This window comes from Ciconia boyciana, chromosome 3, assembly GCF_034638445.1.
Source record: "Ciconia boyciana chromosome 3, ASM3463844v1, whole genome shotgun sequence".
Taxonomy (NCBI): Eukaryota; Metazoa; Chordata; class Aves; order Ciconiiformes; family Ciconiidae; genus Ciconia; species Ciconia boyciana.
Genome location: NC_132936.1, coordinates 83552467 through 83569591, shown reverse-complemented (window position 1 = coordinate 83569591; position 17125 = coordinate 83552467). Strand labels below are relative to the sequence as shown.

The following is a 17125-nucleotide window of genomic DNA, read 5'->3' as shown; positions in this document are numbered from 1 at the left end:
TTTGCCTGCATATACATATGTGTAGTGCAGGTGCAAAAGAACTATATTGTACAAAGTAAGCACTTTATTATTATAAAGATAATAATAATATGAGACTATTTTGTTGTTAGATGCTGTAAAACAGAAAAATGGTCATCACCTTGTAAAGGACCTTTTAACGTTCTCTCGTGCATCCCCTTTTTGTTCAGCTTGATTTGTCATATGACTCTCTGCCAGCCAGTGAAATTCACACTGAGGGCTACAGCCAATGTACAAGAACTCTGTAAAATATTGAACCATTAGAAAAAAAAGTCTATGCTGTCTTTTTATCAGTTTTAACTTGGGGGAAGGAGGGTGGGGGGAATTTCAGTAGCTGTCTTCAAGCTCTCTTTGTTCTCCTGGAATAAATATCATATTCCTGCTGGTGGGGTTTTTTTTGTTTTTTTTTTAACTCTTGCTCCATGACACAATATTTAAAAACATGTAACAATTAGGACCATGCTGAGCTTTCATACAATAATTTCTCTTGGCACAAGGAAATGCATAAAATGATCCTAAGCTATGGCCATAGTGAACTTTGAGCAGCTCAAGATATATATATATTAATAGCGGTTGTTCAGATTCTCTGCTGCTTGCAGGGTCAGGAAGGTGCCTAAGCATGGTATGTTCAGCAACATACAAGAAATTTTTTGAAAAGTTCATACATGCAATACACTTTCTGAGTTTAATTTTATGCCTTTGAGCTCCCCCCCCCCCCCCCCCCCCCGCCTTGTTTCTTTCCACTTTGGTTCCATTTTACATTTACAGTAAGAAGTGACATGCCTTTTCTCCAGACACCTTTTTCCAAGTCCCTCTCCTTGGAAAAACTGCTCATTGTATTTTTATCAATTGTTCCATTGTTTTTAAGATGACAGCCATCTTGTAAAGGTTAGAGTGAATGCAAATGTAACCTCTCCTTTTTTGCTAAAATAATTTTCTCAAATATTGAGGCCTGTTAATTTCCATATGAAACAGAAGTATCATTTCTGGAAAGGCTGCCTTGTCTAACTGCTTTAATGTCTGAGCAACAGCTATGTTTATATGCATCTGCTAGGAGGGAGATCTCGTAAAAAAGTTAGTCACCCTTCCCACTTACATTCTACCTAATAGAAGTCCATCTGCCCTAATAGAAGTCCATCTGCCCTTATTCTGGCTACTCTGTCACATAGATAAGTTAATCCATCTCTCTCTAAAACCTCTTTTAAAAAAAAACAACAAAACCCCCAACTTTATTGACACAAATGCCTGACATAATTATTCCACTTCAATAGCCATGCTTAGCTTAGGGCCCTGTGACTTAAGTTACTTTCATCTGGTATGCATACATCGCAATTGGCTTCAATTTAACTAGCCACACATCCAATTGGATTTGATCCAATAAGCTGCATATTTCACCCACACTGAGAAAAAGCCAAGGATAATTCAGTCTTTGGTGTTTTTCAGATTTGCAGTAGAACTTGTTTAAACAAACAATTACCAATGCTTCTAGCTTTAACAAATGCTTATTTTAACTGTTCAGAAATGCAATTTTATGGATGTTAAGCAGGTCCTATAATCAGAAAATTCAAGTGTGATCTTAAGATTTGCCATAGAAGATGGAATTAGAGCTTTTTTATTTGCAGTGACATCAACCTTTAATGTGTCTAGCCAGTTGTGCAATTCATTTCATAGAAACCGGTGGTATAATTAGCTCTTTTCATACTTTGCAGTTACATTACAGCATACTGTAAAAAATAATAAAATGGTCTCTGAATGACACAAATTCAGTAATTTATATGAAAATAAATATTTTACTATTTAACTTGAGGGCGGTCTTTTTTTGTTTGTTTTCTTGTTGTTAAGATTGGAGACAAAAGCTGTTCAAGCCACTCAAGCAGCAACACCCTATCCAGTAATACATCCAGCAACAGTGATGAAAAACACTTTGGTTCTGGAGATCTGATGGATCCTGAGCTGCTTGGATTAACATATATAAAGGGGGCTTCTACTGACAGTGGAATTGATACAGCTCCCTGCATGCCTGCCCCTCTTTTGGCCCCTTTGCACCTTGCTGGCAGCAGGTCCGGAGTACATTGTCGTACCGAGCAGTGGACCGAGTCTTCTGAAACTCCTGGGCCAGATGATGATCCAGCTAAAATCTATGCTGTTCATAGCTATGCCTCTGCTATTTCTACCAGTCATACAGCTGAAGGCAGTATGGGAGACCTAAGTGAAATCTCCTCTCATTCCAGGTATGTGTTTCTTACAAATTAGGGATTGTAGATTAACATACAGAGAACTCTTTTTCATTGTTGTTATTCTGTTTAGCTTTCTTTGAAAGTACACTTAACTGATTTTAATTTTTTTGTTGTATTTAAATGCCTATATGAGCAATTTTCAGGCAATTTTTGATGAGTCCGCCTAAAAAGTATAGCTAGCCTTACTCCCAGATCTGATGAGAACTTTATGAGTGACCTTCTGCACATTGCTTAGGTTTTTAAAGTTGGGCAACATCCCTGAGTAAAAGTGAAGTTTGCACCTAGAACTTATTTCACGTACTTTTTTTTTAGTACAGTGCAACAAATTACCTGGGAGTTAATGCTGAGGGAAATCAGAGAAATTGCAACGGACAGTTTTTACATATAGTGAAACTGCATTGCATACCATCCCCCCTAATTTACATTATTGTGATGTATGCTTTACAATTTTGTTTGTTGAACTGAATTTCTGATTGATTTTCAGCTCTTCTTTTTGTTACCAATGGAATGTGTGCATGGTACATCTGTTGTAAAGCAAACTTTGAAAGTACAGTTTTACAGCTGGTTGCCTTTATCTCCCAATTCCCATTTTATGGTGACTTTGAAGTTGAAACTTTGGTCTATGTGTTAAGTTTTTTACTCTGTAAAAAATGGAAGGAAATTGTTCCTCTTTCCCTCTGATTTTTCTGGTTTCAATGTCAATCAGTACAGGAAAATAACCAAATAATATCTTGTATCCTCATTTCTTTATACATTTGACATGAGTGGACTAGTCTTGTATACTTACTCTGACTTCTAGATTTTTTTTCACAAGTTATAGCAGATAGTATAGACTATTGTATGAACTATTGTGAAAACTAGGTAAATGCTTTCACATTAAGCTTTCACTACCCCTGTGATAATGTAGACGCTCCAGATTTTCTCTGCTTTGTGTGCGCTGAGATTTACTTTTATATACTGAGACTTCTAAAGTGCTAGAAATAAGCTCTATGCTTCTAGGACTTCATCATTATGAGCCGAAGTAGATTTCTAATGGCTAGAATATGTATTCCCAGCACTTGTGTGGCAGCTGTTGTATTTAAAGTGGCAGGCAGCCATTAAGTAATATGCTGCTCATTTCTATGGAATAAACATTTTATGGATTAATTAAAAATAATTTTAAAAAAAAGGCATATCGATTTGAAGTGATTTACCCAGGCATTTCTGAAGTAGTAACTATTGAGATGACTACTCATGTTAGGGTTGCCCAGTTCCACTTTGGCAATAGCAGTGTTTTCAAATGATCACCTTCTAATTAGTGTGCCAAATCCTTTTGCTATAGAAAAATGTCAGATTTATGTTATGTGACCCACCTGTTTTATTTAAACTTTGCTTAAATGTCCTTCAAATTATGTTGGAGTGATAACTAATTTTGCAGTTGGGTGTAAAAGCTGACATCACCTATACAGCACCCACAGGCATACATAATTAAAAAATATCTCATTTTATAGGTGTGATGCTGCAACACTGACATGTTCAAATAGACATAAGAAAGTTGAGTTAACATATAAGCGTGTGATATCCACTGCTGAATCCTATATATATATTCCACCTGGTCAGGCACTGAATTTGTATTTCTTCGTAATCTGTAAAATGAAATTCTAACACTATTGAGGCATTCATTCACAATTATTTTATGAATGTTAAATAGTAAACTTGTTCTGCAGTAGCTGAACAGTGTAAAACTTCAAGAAACAAGCCCGCAGACTGGTGGGAAGTCATTAATCTATAAATGAAACATTTCATTATTAAAACTATATTCTGTTTACTGAATAGATGAAGTGCAATGCACTTTGGAAAGATGTTGGTTGGTTGAAAGATACTGGCCTGATTCTCTGACATCATCAGATAAAGAACCCCCTGAAAAAACTTAATACTATAGTGTCTGAGTAAGATTTACAGAATGAAGTCTGCTGTGTGAAACAGTATCTCAAGCTACAAGACTGACGAGCTATGCACAATGTTATGTCTCACAGCTCTCTTAATGGTTTTACCTCTCCTATTTTATATTAATTATGCACATGAATTATCAAATACCTTCATGTTATGTAGCTGAAACACTTAGCTTCGTTGCCTTTAGTATCGCTTTGTTTCTTACATAGACCATCTTTTGGATCCTAAAAATATATACTGCTCGTTCCAACCATTGCATTGAACTCAATATCTAAAACCAGGGCTTTTATAGGCATTTTATTTCTTTACTTAAAAAAATATTCCCTTATTTAAAACCTACAGAATGAGGTTGGATGCCCATTTTTTCTTAAATTTAGCTACAAATAGAAGTTTAAAATCCTCTGTATAATGTCCTTGCTGTTGATCTGATACGTATTTTACATTTTACTTCAATGTTTGCTTCGTCTTTAGATTTCAATTTTTCATAACTGAGTTTTCTTCACCACATCTTTACATCATTTCTTTGCATATTTGCAAGGATAGCAAGCAAAAAAGGCAAAAAAAAAAAAAAATCAACTTTTGACATCACCTACATTATTTTCTTCCCCCAAAACCATAATCTTGTTTCTACTTTTTGGGGAGGAAGAGGGAGGAAAGGAGAGAAAATAAATTGTTTTTAAGATTAAATGCACATACTAACTGTGATCAAAATTATTAATCCATTGCCTTAATGATTCAACTTTCTTCCACAGTAGGCATTTTAGTTTGATCTAATAACATCTATGCATGTGCATTGCTTGTATTTGACTCTGCATAGACAGCAAAGTAGACATGTCTGTTACACTTTCAGCAACACCTTCTACTCCTCTGTGAATTAATCCAATGCTCTTGGGATTAGATTAAAAGATAGTACCGTGTTTGGTATTCGTAAACCAACAATGGAAGTTAGGAGCCGCTGCTTCAGGTTCCAGCCTCTGATTTTAGGCAAGCCACTTGGTTTATGAATGCTTCAGTTGCTTCACCTGCAAGATGAAAAGAAGAAATTTATTCTTCAAGGAAGTGTTTGCTTTAGTTCATTTTAAATCATCTTGAGAGTCTTCAGTAAAAGATTTCATTAGTCCCTACTAGTGCTATTATACATAATAAAAGAGGCTATTAAAATTATCCAGAGGACTGGTTTTGTTGAACTGAAATTTACTTCTGTTAATATTAAATTCTCAGTGGTACTGAATGAAAGACAGTTTAAACTGGTGTGAACTGGCAAAATTAACAGGAAGTGGAAAGGCACAGAATTTTTATAATTAGAGAGATGTTTGGGGTAATTCCCTATGTAGTTCTTGATGTAAATGGAATTATACTGTTAATAATGTGTGTGTACATAGTTACTTAAAATTGCACACACAAATTCTATATATATGTCTTGAACTTAGTCTTTTAATTTTAATTCATATCAGTTTGCGTTGGCATTTCAGCAAGTTGAATTACATACATTACTTGTTTTAGAAACTCATCACAATTGTGTTCTCAAAGAGCTTTAATATATACACTGCTGGTATGTAGAAAATTACTGTAGCAATATTGCTACCTTGATTTTAACCTTGAGAAAAACTTAACATTAAGAATTACAGCTGCATACCAGGCGAAGCATTTCTGATTTGTTGTTGTATAGCAGATTTCATTTTTGCTTTTGTGTGTTTTCTTTACTTTTTCAGTGGGTCACATCATTCAGGAAGCCCATCAACACATTGCTCTAAAAAGAGTGGCTCCCTAGATACCTCCAAAGTCTATATAGTGTCACAGAATAGTAGTCAACAGATTTCTGGGTCAGTTTCAAAACCGTACCACAGACAAGGAGCAGTGAGTAAATACGTCATTGGATGGAAAAAATCAGAAGGAAGTCCTACACCTGAAGAATCTGAAGTTTCTGAATGCCATGAGTAAGAACTTTGTTTAACTTTCTTGGGGGAAGAAGGGTAATGCAAATAAATTCTAAAATGGTATAGAAAGGCAAAAAATTACAAATTCCATTTCGCTTTTAAATGTTTAGGTTTTCTTCTGTACCTTTATGTATTGGAGGTACATCCAAAAAAAGAAAAAAATACAGTAACTGCAGGATACTGTTTTCTCCTCTGTTCTGTCCAGCTGCATCTTTTTTCCCATGTGTCAAATAAAGCAAGCTGACAGAAATTTCTGAAAGTGTGTGCAGGCAAAAAAGTACGGCTATGTCAGACATTCTGAATTTCCATTTTGAATCTCTAGGAAACAATTGGGAAGGTACAGTTTCATTAAGGTCTTAAACACCTTTTCTAGAAATCTCCAGGAACTTTAGTTAGTTGGAAAAAGCTTACTTCCTGACGTTTCTGTATAAAACCTTACTACCTGGTTGCCTATTACATTGGCTAATACAATACAGATGAGAGATGACCATAAACTTATCAGTGATCTATGGTAGATAATTTTTAAAAATTAGTGACAATTGAGGGCATTTTAGTGGTTCTTTGGTATTTTTTTCTGACTTTGTTTTCAATGAACAGGTATGAACTGGTGGTTAGGACCCCACAAGAAAAAGATTAAGTGTGGATATATCTGACCCTCTCTTCACGATACTCTACAAAATGCGCAGGCTTCAATAAAACTACATAGTTTTCTAGTAAATGACATTTAGACAAAAATATTCAGCGCAGTTCTAACGAACAGCTATATGTACAGCTTAACACAGGAATAGCTCATGAGAAAGGTGGTGTTCTTAGGTAGAAGAAAAAGGCTTGCACTCAAAGGAGAAGATGCAGTATCTCAAATATAAATAGAGATTATACTTTCCCAGTGCTGCAGCAGCAGTAATAAGTAATGTTTGAATCTGCTGTTTAAACCAACCTTTAAATTCCTCTTATCTTCAAAATCATCTTCTCAGATAACCTTCTTGCTTTCTTTTTGTGCATAAGCTATTCAGTTCTATCTCTCAATAATCATGGTCAGCCCTATATATCTCGATAAATTGACAAGATGACATGCAGTACCTGATTTTCAAATGTTTAATAGGGGATTACTCTTTGTTTAATGGGAATGGGTTATTTGCATCTAATATCTCATATTGCATGTATGTGCATATTTATAGCAAGATTCATATTTAAAAATATAAGCTAGAATATATGTGCTATGAAATATGAGTATGAAGTTAAGCTCTTAAATTCCTAATTTTCAAAAGTAGGTGGTGTTACTGCCTTCCTGTCCTGGTTATTTGTGTTTCTTTGTGTTATTGTACTGGTGATTTCACCCACACACACCGCCCCCCCTGCAATGTTTTAATTGCTTAAATTGTTCAGTCGTAGTAGTATTTGCACTTAAAAAGTGGTAACTTCATTGATTCCCACAAGTTTTTGCATTTTGGAGTTGATGAACTCCTGAAACAATTTCTCTATTTTGAATGGAACCCTTAAAACAAAATGGCACAATGAATCATGGTATTTAGGCTGAAACCACAGCAATTTAAAAAAGTATCTTCCAGAGCTAGTTCTGTTTAAGAAATATTAATTGAATATGGCAGCACTCTATATATCAGAAAATATTTTCAGATTTTTCCATGGTGTACAGCATTGCTTCACCTCTTTCTAGGAAAGCTTTCTATATGTCACAGAGAGGAAATATCTCTCTGAGGATAATTATGTTGAAATAAAATAACATCTCCAATTAGCAATGATGATGAAAATCAGGTCAATTGCTGAATGTTGTGCCACTATAGGATATAATTCACTGAGAATTACACTTTACCGTAGCAAAGCTTGTTTCCTCTGTGCTGAAGACAGTGTCACTGATTATGCTGCGCTTGGCAGTAAGCAATGGCTTCAAATGTATGTTCTGTGTGACTGGGAATCTCCAGTACCTTTGATTGTATTTCCGGAGTAAACCTGTTAAAGTTCTCTCTCTCTCACTGGAAGGAAGCTGAAAGATAATAATTGTTTGACAGTCTTTTGTTGACTGTAAATAAATTTTTATATGCTTATAATTAAGGAAGACAGTTTTTTTATTTATCTAAAGAGCTTTATGAAATTGCTGATATTAAAACACACTTGGCACATGGCACAGTCAGTTACCAATACACTTCAAACATTGCCATTGATGACCATAGTAATTTTGCCAGATTGTGAAGCTGGATACAATATCACACTATAAAATATTGATTTTTTTATTTGCTAAGAAGTAAAAGTTAAAATATTTTATGATGAACTGTTAGAAATGTTGATATAAATACAGCTTTAACAATAGAGAAGTGTGGTGTGTAAAAAAAGAGAGAGGCAAGCTAGGAGAAACAAGCATTATGCTTTTTTAAATTGTTCTTTAGAATTCCTAAAATTGATTTTTCATTGGTTTAAGAATTTCATTTTGGACCCACAAACAGTTTCATAAATATAAAATAATTTTTTAAATGTTCTAAATAAGTGTGCTGTCTCAGGAGATAATTCTAACAATTTTTACTTTGTGACGGAAAATGAATGCAGTCTTTCAAATCCAAGAGCACTATTGCTTCTCTTGCTTAAAAACACCAATTGTCTCAACAGAGTGTATGATGATATTGATGCTGTGTCTGCATCAAGTCCACTCCAAACTTCTGTGAGGAATGCCATTGTTGAAAGCCAGCAAGTCTTGTCCAAAGAAGATTTTCTGAAGCTGATGCTGCCAGACAGCCTCTCTATGGAGGAAGGGAGAAGAAAGGTTAGCTACTTTCTTTGGCTCTGTGTATCATCTCAGACACAGTTACCTTAGAAATGAATTTCTGGTATTCCCAAAATTGCTGTAGAAAAGGCGATATAATTTTGTACAAGCTAAATATATTCCATGGGGATGCTATAAATACTGACCGTAAGTCCCAAAATATCATTTCCCATGATATGAAAATGATATCTAGTTTGATGATTATGTATGAAACACAGTATTTGTTTAAGTATGTCTTTGCTTAGCTTAAGCAGAGACAGGTGCAGGTTGAGCAACTGAATTATAATTTCAAAGATTAAAAGTAACATTTTCAAGGTTGGATGCCTAAATTTATATACCTCAGATGATATTAACGCACATGAAAAAAGTCGCCTGCTTTCCCCTGCCCTGTGATACTTGGTACCAACAATTCTGTTTGAAGTCTGAATCACAATTTCATATAGGTATCAGTGGCAACTGCTCAAAAGGCATAATTGTCAGTGCTAGTGGAGAGCATACATCTAATCTTCATAGTATGAAGACATACTTTATAGTATGAAGACAATTGGTAATTAAAAGTTCACAAAAAGTGGATAGAGAACTTAAAATTTACTACTCCCCAAAGTATACATGATTCTGAATTCTGTGCTTAATGTGGAATAAAGCACAAAGCAATTAAATTACTTGAGATAATTGTCACACTTCAATATTAACTCAATGCTCTCTTAACCCACTGTGTTTATACAATGTGCTAAATAGCATAATCATCATGTCTGAACAAAAGTAACACATGGGAATCCTCTAAGTGCAGAGCTGAATTTAAAATTCAGATCATATATATTTTTTAATGTGCAGTACGTTAAGTATGTGTTATATGTGTTAAAATTCTCATTAATAATGTCCTAGAGGTTTTTATGATTTATGATTGATACAATAATTGGTTTTCTCTGATGATTTCAAGAGCTGCCAATGTTTCTGACTACCTAAATGAGAAACAACAAGGAGTGAGGAGGTTTGGCCATCCTGAGATAAATTACTGGCGTCCCCTTCCCCTCCCGAGACACCCGAACAAAAGCGCACTAAGGGAGAGAGACCGTAGGCCCTGACTCGCAGGGGATCCCCAGCTGTAGGGCTCGGCAGTATCCAGTCTTTGACTATGCCTTCATAGAGGGTAGTAATCTTGGTATAGGTGAGTCAGTTGTCTTTGACAGCAAAGCCAGAAAGGAATTTTCTGATTCTACAGAATCAAATCACATTTTTGCTTTGGTTTGGTTTTACCTTCTTCATAGATCAGGGAATAATGAGCCCTCTAGGTAATGGTTAGTTTTTGTCGCACCCTGAAAGGAAACTCTGTAAAGCTCCAAGAATTAACATTCAGCACATTTGGATAGCTAGCAAACAACCTTTATAGATAGAAGATGCAGTATAAGGTTGAGGAGACTTGAATAACAACCAAGAATTGCAGCAGGATGCTTGCTGGGAATCTTGAGTGCAGGAAAGAGGATCGGAGACCCTTCAGTTCAGAGGGCGAAAGCTTTTAACCCTTTGCCCCATGTGGTCCCCAGTTAGGCTCAGGGTCTTTTGATATTCCTTAACCACTGCTTATAGAAGGATACCATGTATCCATTCATTTAAGGATGCTGTGTATGTCCTCTATCCATTCGTTTAGGGATGCTGCTTATGTTTATTGTGATCATTTTATGTATGTGTTAAAGTTTTGGATGATGTTTATTCCCATAGCCCATATCTGTTTCAGGCACATTTCTAGAACTGATGTAGTATTTTGATGCTTTCCTAGTTTAGAATCTGAATATCTCCCTCAATTTTCTCTGGGACACAGTTAAGCATTCTAACAATTGAGCATGTTCTATATTATCATCAAGATAGATCCTTTCCTGAACTAGCACTATGAAGTGTATTTAACTATTTTGTGAAGACCGTGTCTTGTGGCATGATTGAGTGTTTCTGTGTATTTCTTTTAGAAGTATTCATCAGTGAGCAAGCTTTGTCAGAAATAAAACAATGTAGATATCTTTAATTCTATGCTATATTCACCGTTTTAAAAAGCTACTGCTCTTAAGCATACATTCTGCATAGAGTATGCAACTCATAATTAATTACAAAGAAAACAGGACAGGACATTAAATTGTTATACGCAGGGCAAACCAGTTAAAATAATTAAGGCAATAACTTACATTTGTAGATGTGAAGAATAACTGGATTTGCAGTGCTGAGGAATGACTTATGAAGTAGAATGGCCCAGTTTTACAATACAGTAACATCTTGTTTTACTGTAGATATTTGGGTTGTGGTTTAAGTAGCTTTTTGAAATGCATAAACAGTTTTCACTGAACTCTATTATCCTCTTTTCTAAGCCTGTTTTGTGATATCTGGAGAGATGCAGTGTCTCAAGTCAATTTTATTGTCCAATGAATTATATTGCACCATATATCAGTTCAGAATGTTTAAATTAAAGTGTAGTCATTTCAAATTAAAATCAAACAGTTCTATGTATGGTCTTGAATAAATGTTGCCAGAGTTGGTAACCTTATATATATTTCTGGGAAACATTGCTGTCATAAGGCTACGGAGGTTTCATTTAACATTTCATAATTAATAAAACTATACAGTATCTGATAAATTCATGGTGATATGTTCCAAAATACCAAGAAGTAGGAAAATCCAGTTCAGTAACTCTTCTGAGGCCCCAGTAGATCTGATATGGTGGAACAAATCTCTGATCTTCTGTATTAGCTCAAGAATTCCAGAGTGCCTGCCTAGAAAAATACTCCCAAGAACTGATGATAGGTTATGATTGTGTGAATTATTTTAACCAGTAATACATGTTCTTATATCTTCATATTTTGATGTTTAGTTTTCATTTTATGGAAACCTTTCTCCACGGAGGACACTTTACCGTACCCTATCTGATGAGAGTATATGTAGCAATCGAAGAGGATCTTCATATGCTAGCTCTCGAAGTTCAATGCTAGACCAGGCCTTGCCAAATGATATCTTATTCAGCACCACTCCACCATATCACAGCACATTGCCTCCCAGAATGAGCCTGACTCCTGGAATGGGAAATCTGAGAAGTAAGTGATTGTTGCTGTCATTGCAGAGTTTGGAATATTTGTAATAAACTCAAACAAATCACCAAATATTAAGTTAGATTTTACTTGTAAGGTGAAATTATGAAATGTCAATCAGTGCTCTAGATATCCTAGTAAAAGCATATTTGGTCAGCAGTACATGCTTATGCTTGCCTTAGTTTAGTGATCAATTCAAATTTATCATGTTTGGAGATAGCATTCACTTTACTTCCCCAACAATTTTCCAGAGACCAGTGACAGGCAACAAATATTTGTCTGAAGATATTTCTTGTTATCATTTTATTTTCCAGTGGTGATCCAATGAGGACAAGCTGGCCTGGTTCATTTTAATATTTTTATTTGTTTATTTTTTATGTGTGTTCAAATTACTGAAATATTCACAAATATACTCAAAATAATAACTAAATGTGACAGCTTCTATTTAGATAATCCTTTTGGTAACATCTTAAAAGGAAATGTGTAGTAGTTGTCATCATCTCCAATTTCAAAACTGAATTTGCTGATACCTTTTTTAACATGTTAGTAAAACTTTTGCAAATAACACTTCATTTTTAATGGCAGAAAAAGAGTAGTCTGGGGTGCTAAATTAAATCTATTTTATGAAGGTGTCTACTTGTGAGGTCTTCAAGATCTTTATTATATGCTTATCTTGCAATAACTCCAATATGGAGTGATGAACTATAAAGTTTGTAGTAATTTTGCAGAAAAAATGGAATTAAAATTATGAAAATAACAAAAAAAAAGGCAACTGTGAAAAATATATATGCTTATATACCACAGCCCAAATCTACACAGACAAATACATATATTTAGGCTACACATCCATATTTATATATTTAGTAGGAGTGAATTGTTTTTTTTAAAAAATGCTAAATCTCTTCACTTCTCAATTATTTTAGGCTGACTTATAGGGGCCACTCTGTCTAGGAAAAAAAAAAGGTACATTTAGTTAGCTACTTTAATATTGCATCACAGCTGACCGCAATTTAAAAAAATAGTAGAGCAATTGTGGACTCTGAAGTCCATAGTTAAGAAGCTGTGGGTGGATTTCTTGAAAGCATTAAGGACTTTTGTAGGCGCGTGTCCAGAGAGAATGCAGATAGATCACTTAAAAGAAATAGTAATAAAAAGGGCTCTGTCATTCATCATGTCCTTCAGGAGCTAGCAGTCACTTGCCAACTTTCAGAAGTAAGCCTTGTATACAAAACACTTTTCTAGTTATAGTGGGCTCAGCTATGAGACCAAGTTTTAGTCACTAACCACTGATTAATTTTAAACTGGTAGTGCAAACAAGTGCTAAATTCCTGCTTCAGATGGGAATGCGTGCTTGGTGTACCTTTTGCCATTCTTAAAATATTCTTGTATCACCGTGAAACTCTTTACTATACATTTATTATGAAAAAATCCTTTGCTTTTACTGATAGAGAATGGAGACCCATTTTGTTTCATTTGAGACTAATTCAGTAGATTTTGTAGTGTATGAAGGAGCTATGTATATAATCAGGCATCCTGATTGTATTTTTTTCTTTTACTATGTTAGGCCTGTGTTTTTAGAGCTGTTTCTTGGAAAGGTAAATGTGCAATGGGATCAAACCTTCAGTGTGCTTTTATTCTGGAGATTGACACAAGGCAATTAATGGTGTACACTCAAGCTGTATACTGCTCCTCCCACAGTGAAATTTTAGTGTTTTATGTATTAGTTCTGTCTTAAACACCTTATTTTCCATTCTTGCTGCTGCTTAGATACAGAAAGTTATTTATACACATAGCTGGGAAAAAAGATGAAACTAGTATCCTGTCAGTCAAAATGAAGCTGATTGTTGATATCCAAGGTAGTTTATGCTATTTTCATGTACAACCTCTATTTTCTGCTTCTGGTTTTGTATTATAAAAGTGCCTTTCAATGCCAGCAATATAAGATCTTTTATGATGGCTGTTTCGAGGAAGATTTAATTGGTTATCTGTAATTACACTCTGAAAACAAACACATCATGCCAAAATAAAGTTAGTCAGTATCTCCATATAAGAAGCTAACTTTGGCTCTTGTTAGGAAGGTTTTTGTAATCAGTGCATAGCAGGTGTTGCAGTGTATACCTGCATGGCAGATATTTACATTCTATAGCAGTGGTGATGTGAGAGGTTTCTTTTTCATTTATAATTTTAGCTTGACATTGTAGTTTCAGGTACCAGGATTCTTAGCTGTCATAGTAATGTCTTTTGTAAAATACATATGTTTGTGGTCTTAAAACATTTTAATTTTACTGATATTTAATGTTTACAGAAATCAGTGGAAATAGTGTGGGTTTGGCTGGAATTCATTTTAGAAAGATACGTTCTTGCATGTTATTACCCAGCATGTGGTACGTGAAATATTGTGGCAGCACCAAGTCTCGTGAGATCCCTCTAGCAAGGAAAAGTGTGTGATTAATAGGTAAGCAAGGCAGCACCAAAACCAAAGCATAATAGGCAACCTGATCAGAATTATCAGGCAGAACAACCATGCAAATATGGAAACAGAAACTTCAACTGTGTGTGATGTTGACTGTGGGAAGGAGATGAGAAAATGAAGCTATAGGACTATAGGATTTTTTTATTATTTTATCACTGGGGGAACTGAAGTGAAAGAAGAGTTGCTTTCAGTAAAGCCTGAAATGCAAGCTTGGACAGCTGAGTGCTGTTGATTGCACACAGTACACAAATGTAGAAAGATTTATTTCATTTTATCTTATTTTTAACTTAAACCAGAAAGCAGAACTCATGTAGCTGAGAACTCTGGAATTTTACCTTAGGGACATTAAAGATTCCCTAACTGAGACAGTGCTGTTCCCATTGAGTGATTCTAGCATGCCATACATGGTTGCAGGTACAAATCTATCCCTGTCTTGCAAATTCATGGCAGCTGAACTAGTAGGAAAAGAATGAAAACAATGAGAACCACTGATACAGAACTAGTGTACTAACACAAGTCGGAAACCCAGGGAGACACATGGAGGCAGCCTGACTGACATTGCAGGGACAGTGGTCCACTCCTACTATGAAACACAAAAAGAAAGGGGAAAGAAAAATGCTCTGAGTGATACACTGGCATGACATTCCTGTGCTGTGAGGAAAGGAGCAAGGTGCAGGATACTTGCAGTGAAGAGGGTCATAGGGAAGGGAATATTTTGCACTGATACACTAACAAATTCTGAAAATTCTCAGATTATACATACCATAGGGAGAAGGCTGCCAGAAGTGCAGCTGTTATATCTGCAACAATGTTATTAGATGAAAGTCTATCTTAAAACTGGTTTACTACCAGTGTTAGCTTCAATCCCAAACTAACCTCGTTGGTAAGAAGCAGTATTAAAATGGAAGAGCATCACTGTGTATTTACGACGTACAATGTGAACAATTTGTGAATCAGTTTTTCAGTAAGCAAGTAAAGGCTGTTGATTAAATAATTCACCTGACCAAAGGAGTATGTATGTTGTCTGTTACAGACTCTCACACAGTGAATAATCCAGCATACCAGAACATGAGACTATTTTCAATAACAAAAGGGAAGGGAAGAGTAGTTATTGGGAGCACATGTCCGCTATTCTAACAGTAACGTGAGCATATGTCCATGAGAAAGTCTACTAGCAGGCTGGCATCTTTGAAGGGAGTCTTAGGGCAACCCTAGGTAATACTGAAGAAGGGAATGGTTCGACAGGCAGAAGCTGTTGTTTAAGAGGACCATAGAGATGTAATTGGTGATTGCAGGAAAGAAGAACAGGAAGCAAACAATGGGATTTTTTGTCTGCATATGACTTGATATGTTCCTTCAGCTGCACCATCTTTTGAGATAATCTACTTGTTAAATGACATGTCTAGTGTGAGCACAGTAAGTGAGGAGTACTTAGCAGATATTTTTTCATGATCTACAGCCTCTCCATAAAAGTAGCAGTTCCAACTGAAGCAGGATACTTGTTTGAAGTACAAAAGGTTAAGTCAGGAGAATCTTTCTTCTTTCTGTATAACTAGGTACTCTTTGAATACAGAGGTATGTGGGACTGATGACAGTCAATTTGAGGAGCTCTGTTGGAAACTGAACTGAACATATAATTTTCGTGAAAATAAGGACCCTTCAAAATGCTTTATACTTTTATGTATCAATAATAAAAATAAAGAAAATTCCTAAGTGTAGGAAGAGAGTGACATAACTGAAAGGACCAGAAACCACAAGATCAATGATTTTGTGCTGAAAGGAGTACAGCAAATAAAATAATCTTTAAAACTGAAAGATAACACATTGTTTCCTCAAAGGAAATAAGGGCTAAGTCTGTGTTGCTTCAAAACCAATCTTGTAGGCAATGAAGATAGCAGCCTATGAGATTAGGCATATCCTCCTGGACACCCAGAGGTGGGCATGCTCAAGCATAACTTGCCACCTTTGCACAGATCAGAAAGGAAGACAACAGGCAGCCTGCAGCTGCTAATATGGCTGTCATACAGAGAAAAAGTGGAGGTAACAGTGAAGTAGGAGGAGCAGGGAGGAAATGCAAATACAGGAGGCTAGAAATAATTCATCTCACTCAGAGCATTCCTGAAATACAAACAATATTTTCTGAAATTCAAAAGCACAGAGAGGCCTATATCATTAGAGCTCTTTTTTTTTAAGTTTTCTCCCCCCGGCCCCCCCCCCCATTGCACAAGAACACATAATTTATATCTTGAAAATGAATTATTCTGTGGTGGCATACTCATGCCTGTTCAGTTGTTCTGCCTATAATTTCAGGCATCAGTATGAGCACTTGCATTTTCAGAGCTATCAATATTCAAATCTCTACTCTGGCAGGCTTTCTGCAGTTGAGTTGCTCTGTCAGGTCTTATGCAGGACCGAAGAGGATCCACCCTAAGGTGAACTGAGGTTCTCACAAAGACAATGCATAATGAAGGATGACTGCTGGTGAATATATCACTCCTACACTTTAATTTGGAAAGCCAGCAGAATCGCAGTGGGAACAGGCATCTTCCTGACAGGTTTCACAATCAGTCTCTGTAGGCTGATCACACAAAAGCAAGGGCTGTCCCTTAGGGCCTGCCTGCTGGTCTGGAACCAAAAGCTGGCTTGCTGGCCTTTCAAATAAGGCATTCTGTCTATTTTTCACAACA

The 17125-nt window shown here is 35.7% G+C and overlaps 1 protein-coding gene across 8 annotated transcripts in view; it reads left to right on the top strand.

Moving 5' to 3' along the window:
• The window catches only part of SIPA1L2 (signal induced proliferation associated 1 like 2), a 120480-nt gene that overhangs the window by 89882 nt on the left and 13473 nt on the right, over positions 1-17125 (top strand). For all 8 annotated transcript variants that reach the window (XM_072856354.1, XM_072856353.1, XM_072856356.1 and 5 more), the window contains 4 exons: positions 1861-2249; positions 5900-6124; positions 8744-8897; positions 11752-11971. In XM_072856354.1, the coding sequence (XP_072712455.1) occupies positions 1861-2249; positions 5900-6124; positions 8744-8897; positions 11752-11971 (988 nt within the window). The remainder of the gene's footprint in view (positions 1-1860; positions 2250-5899; positions 6125-8743; positions 8898-11751; positions 11972-17125) is intronic.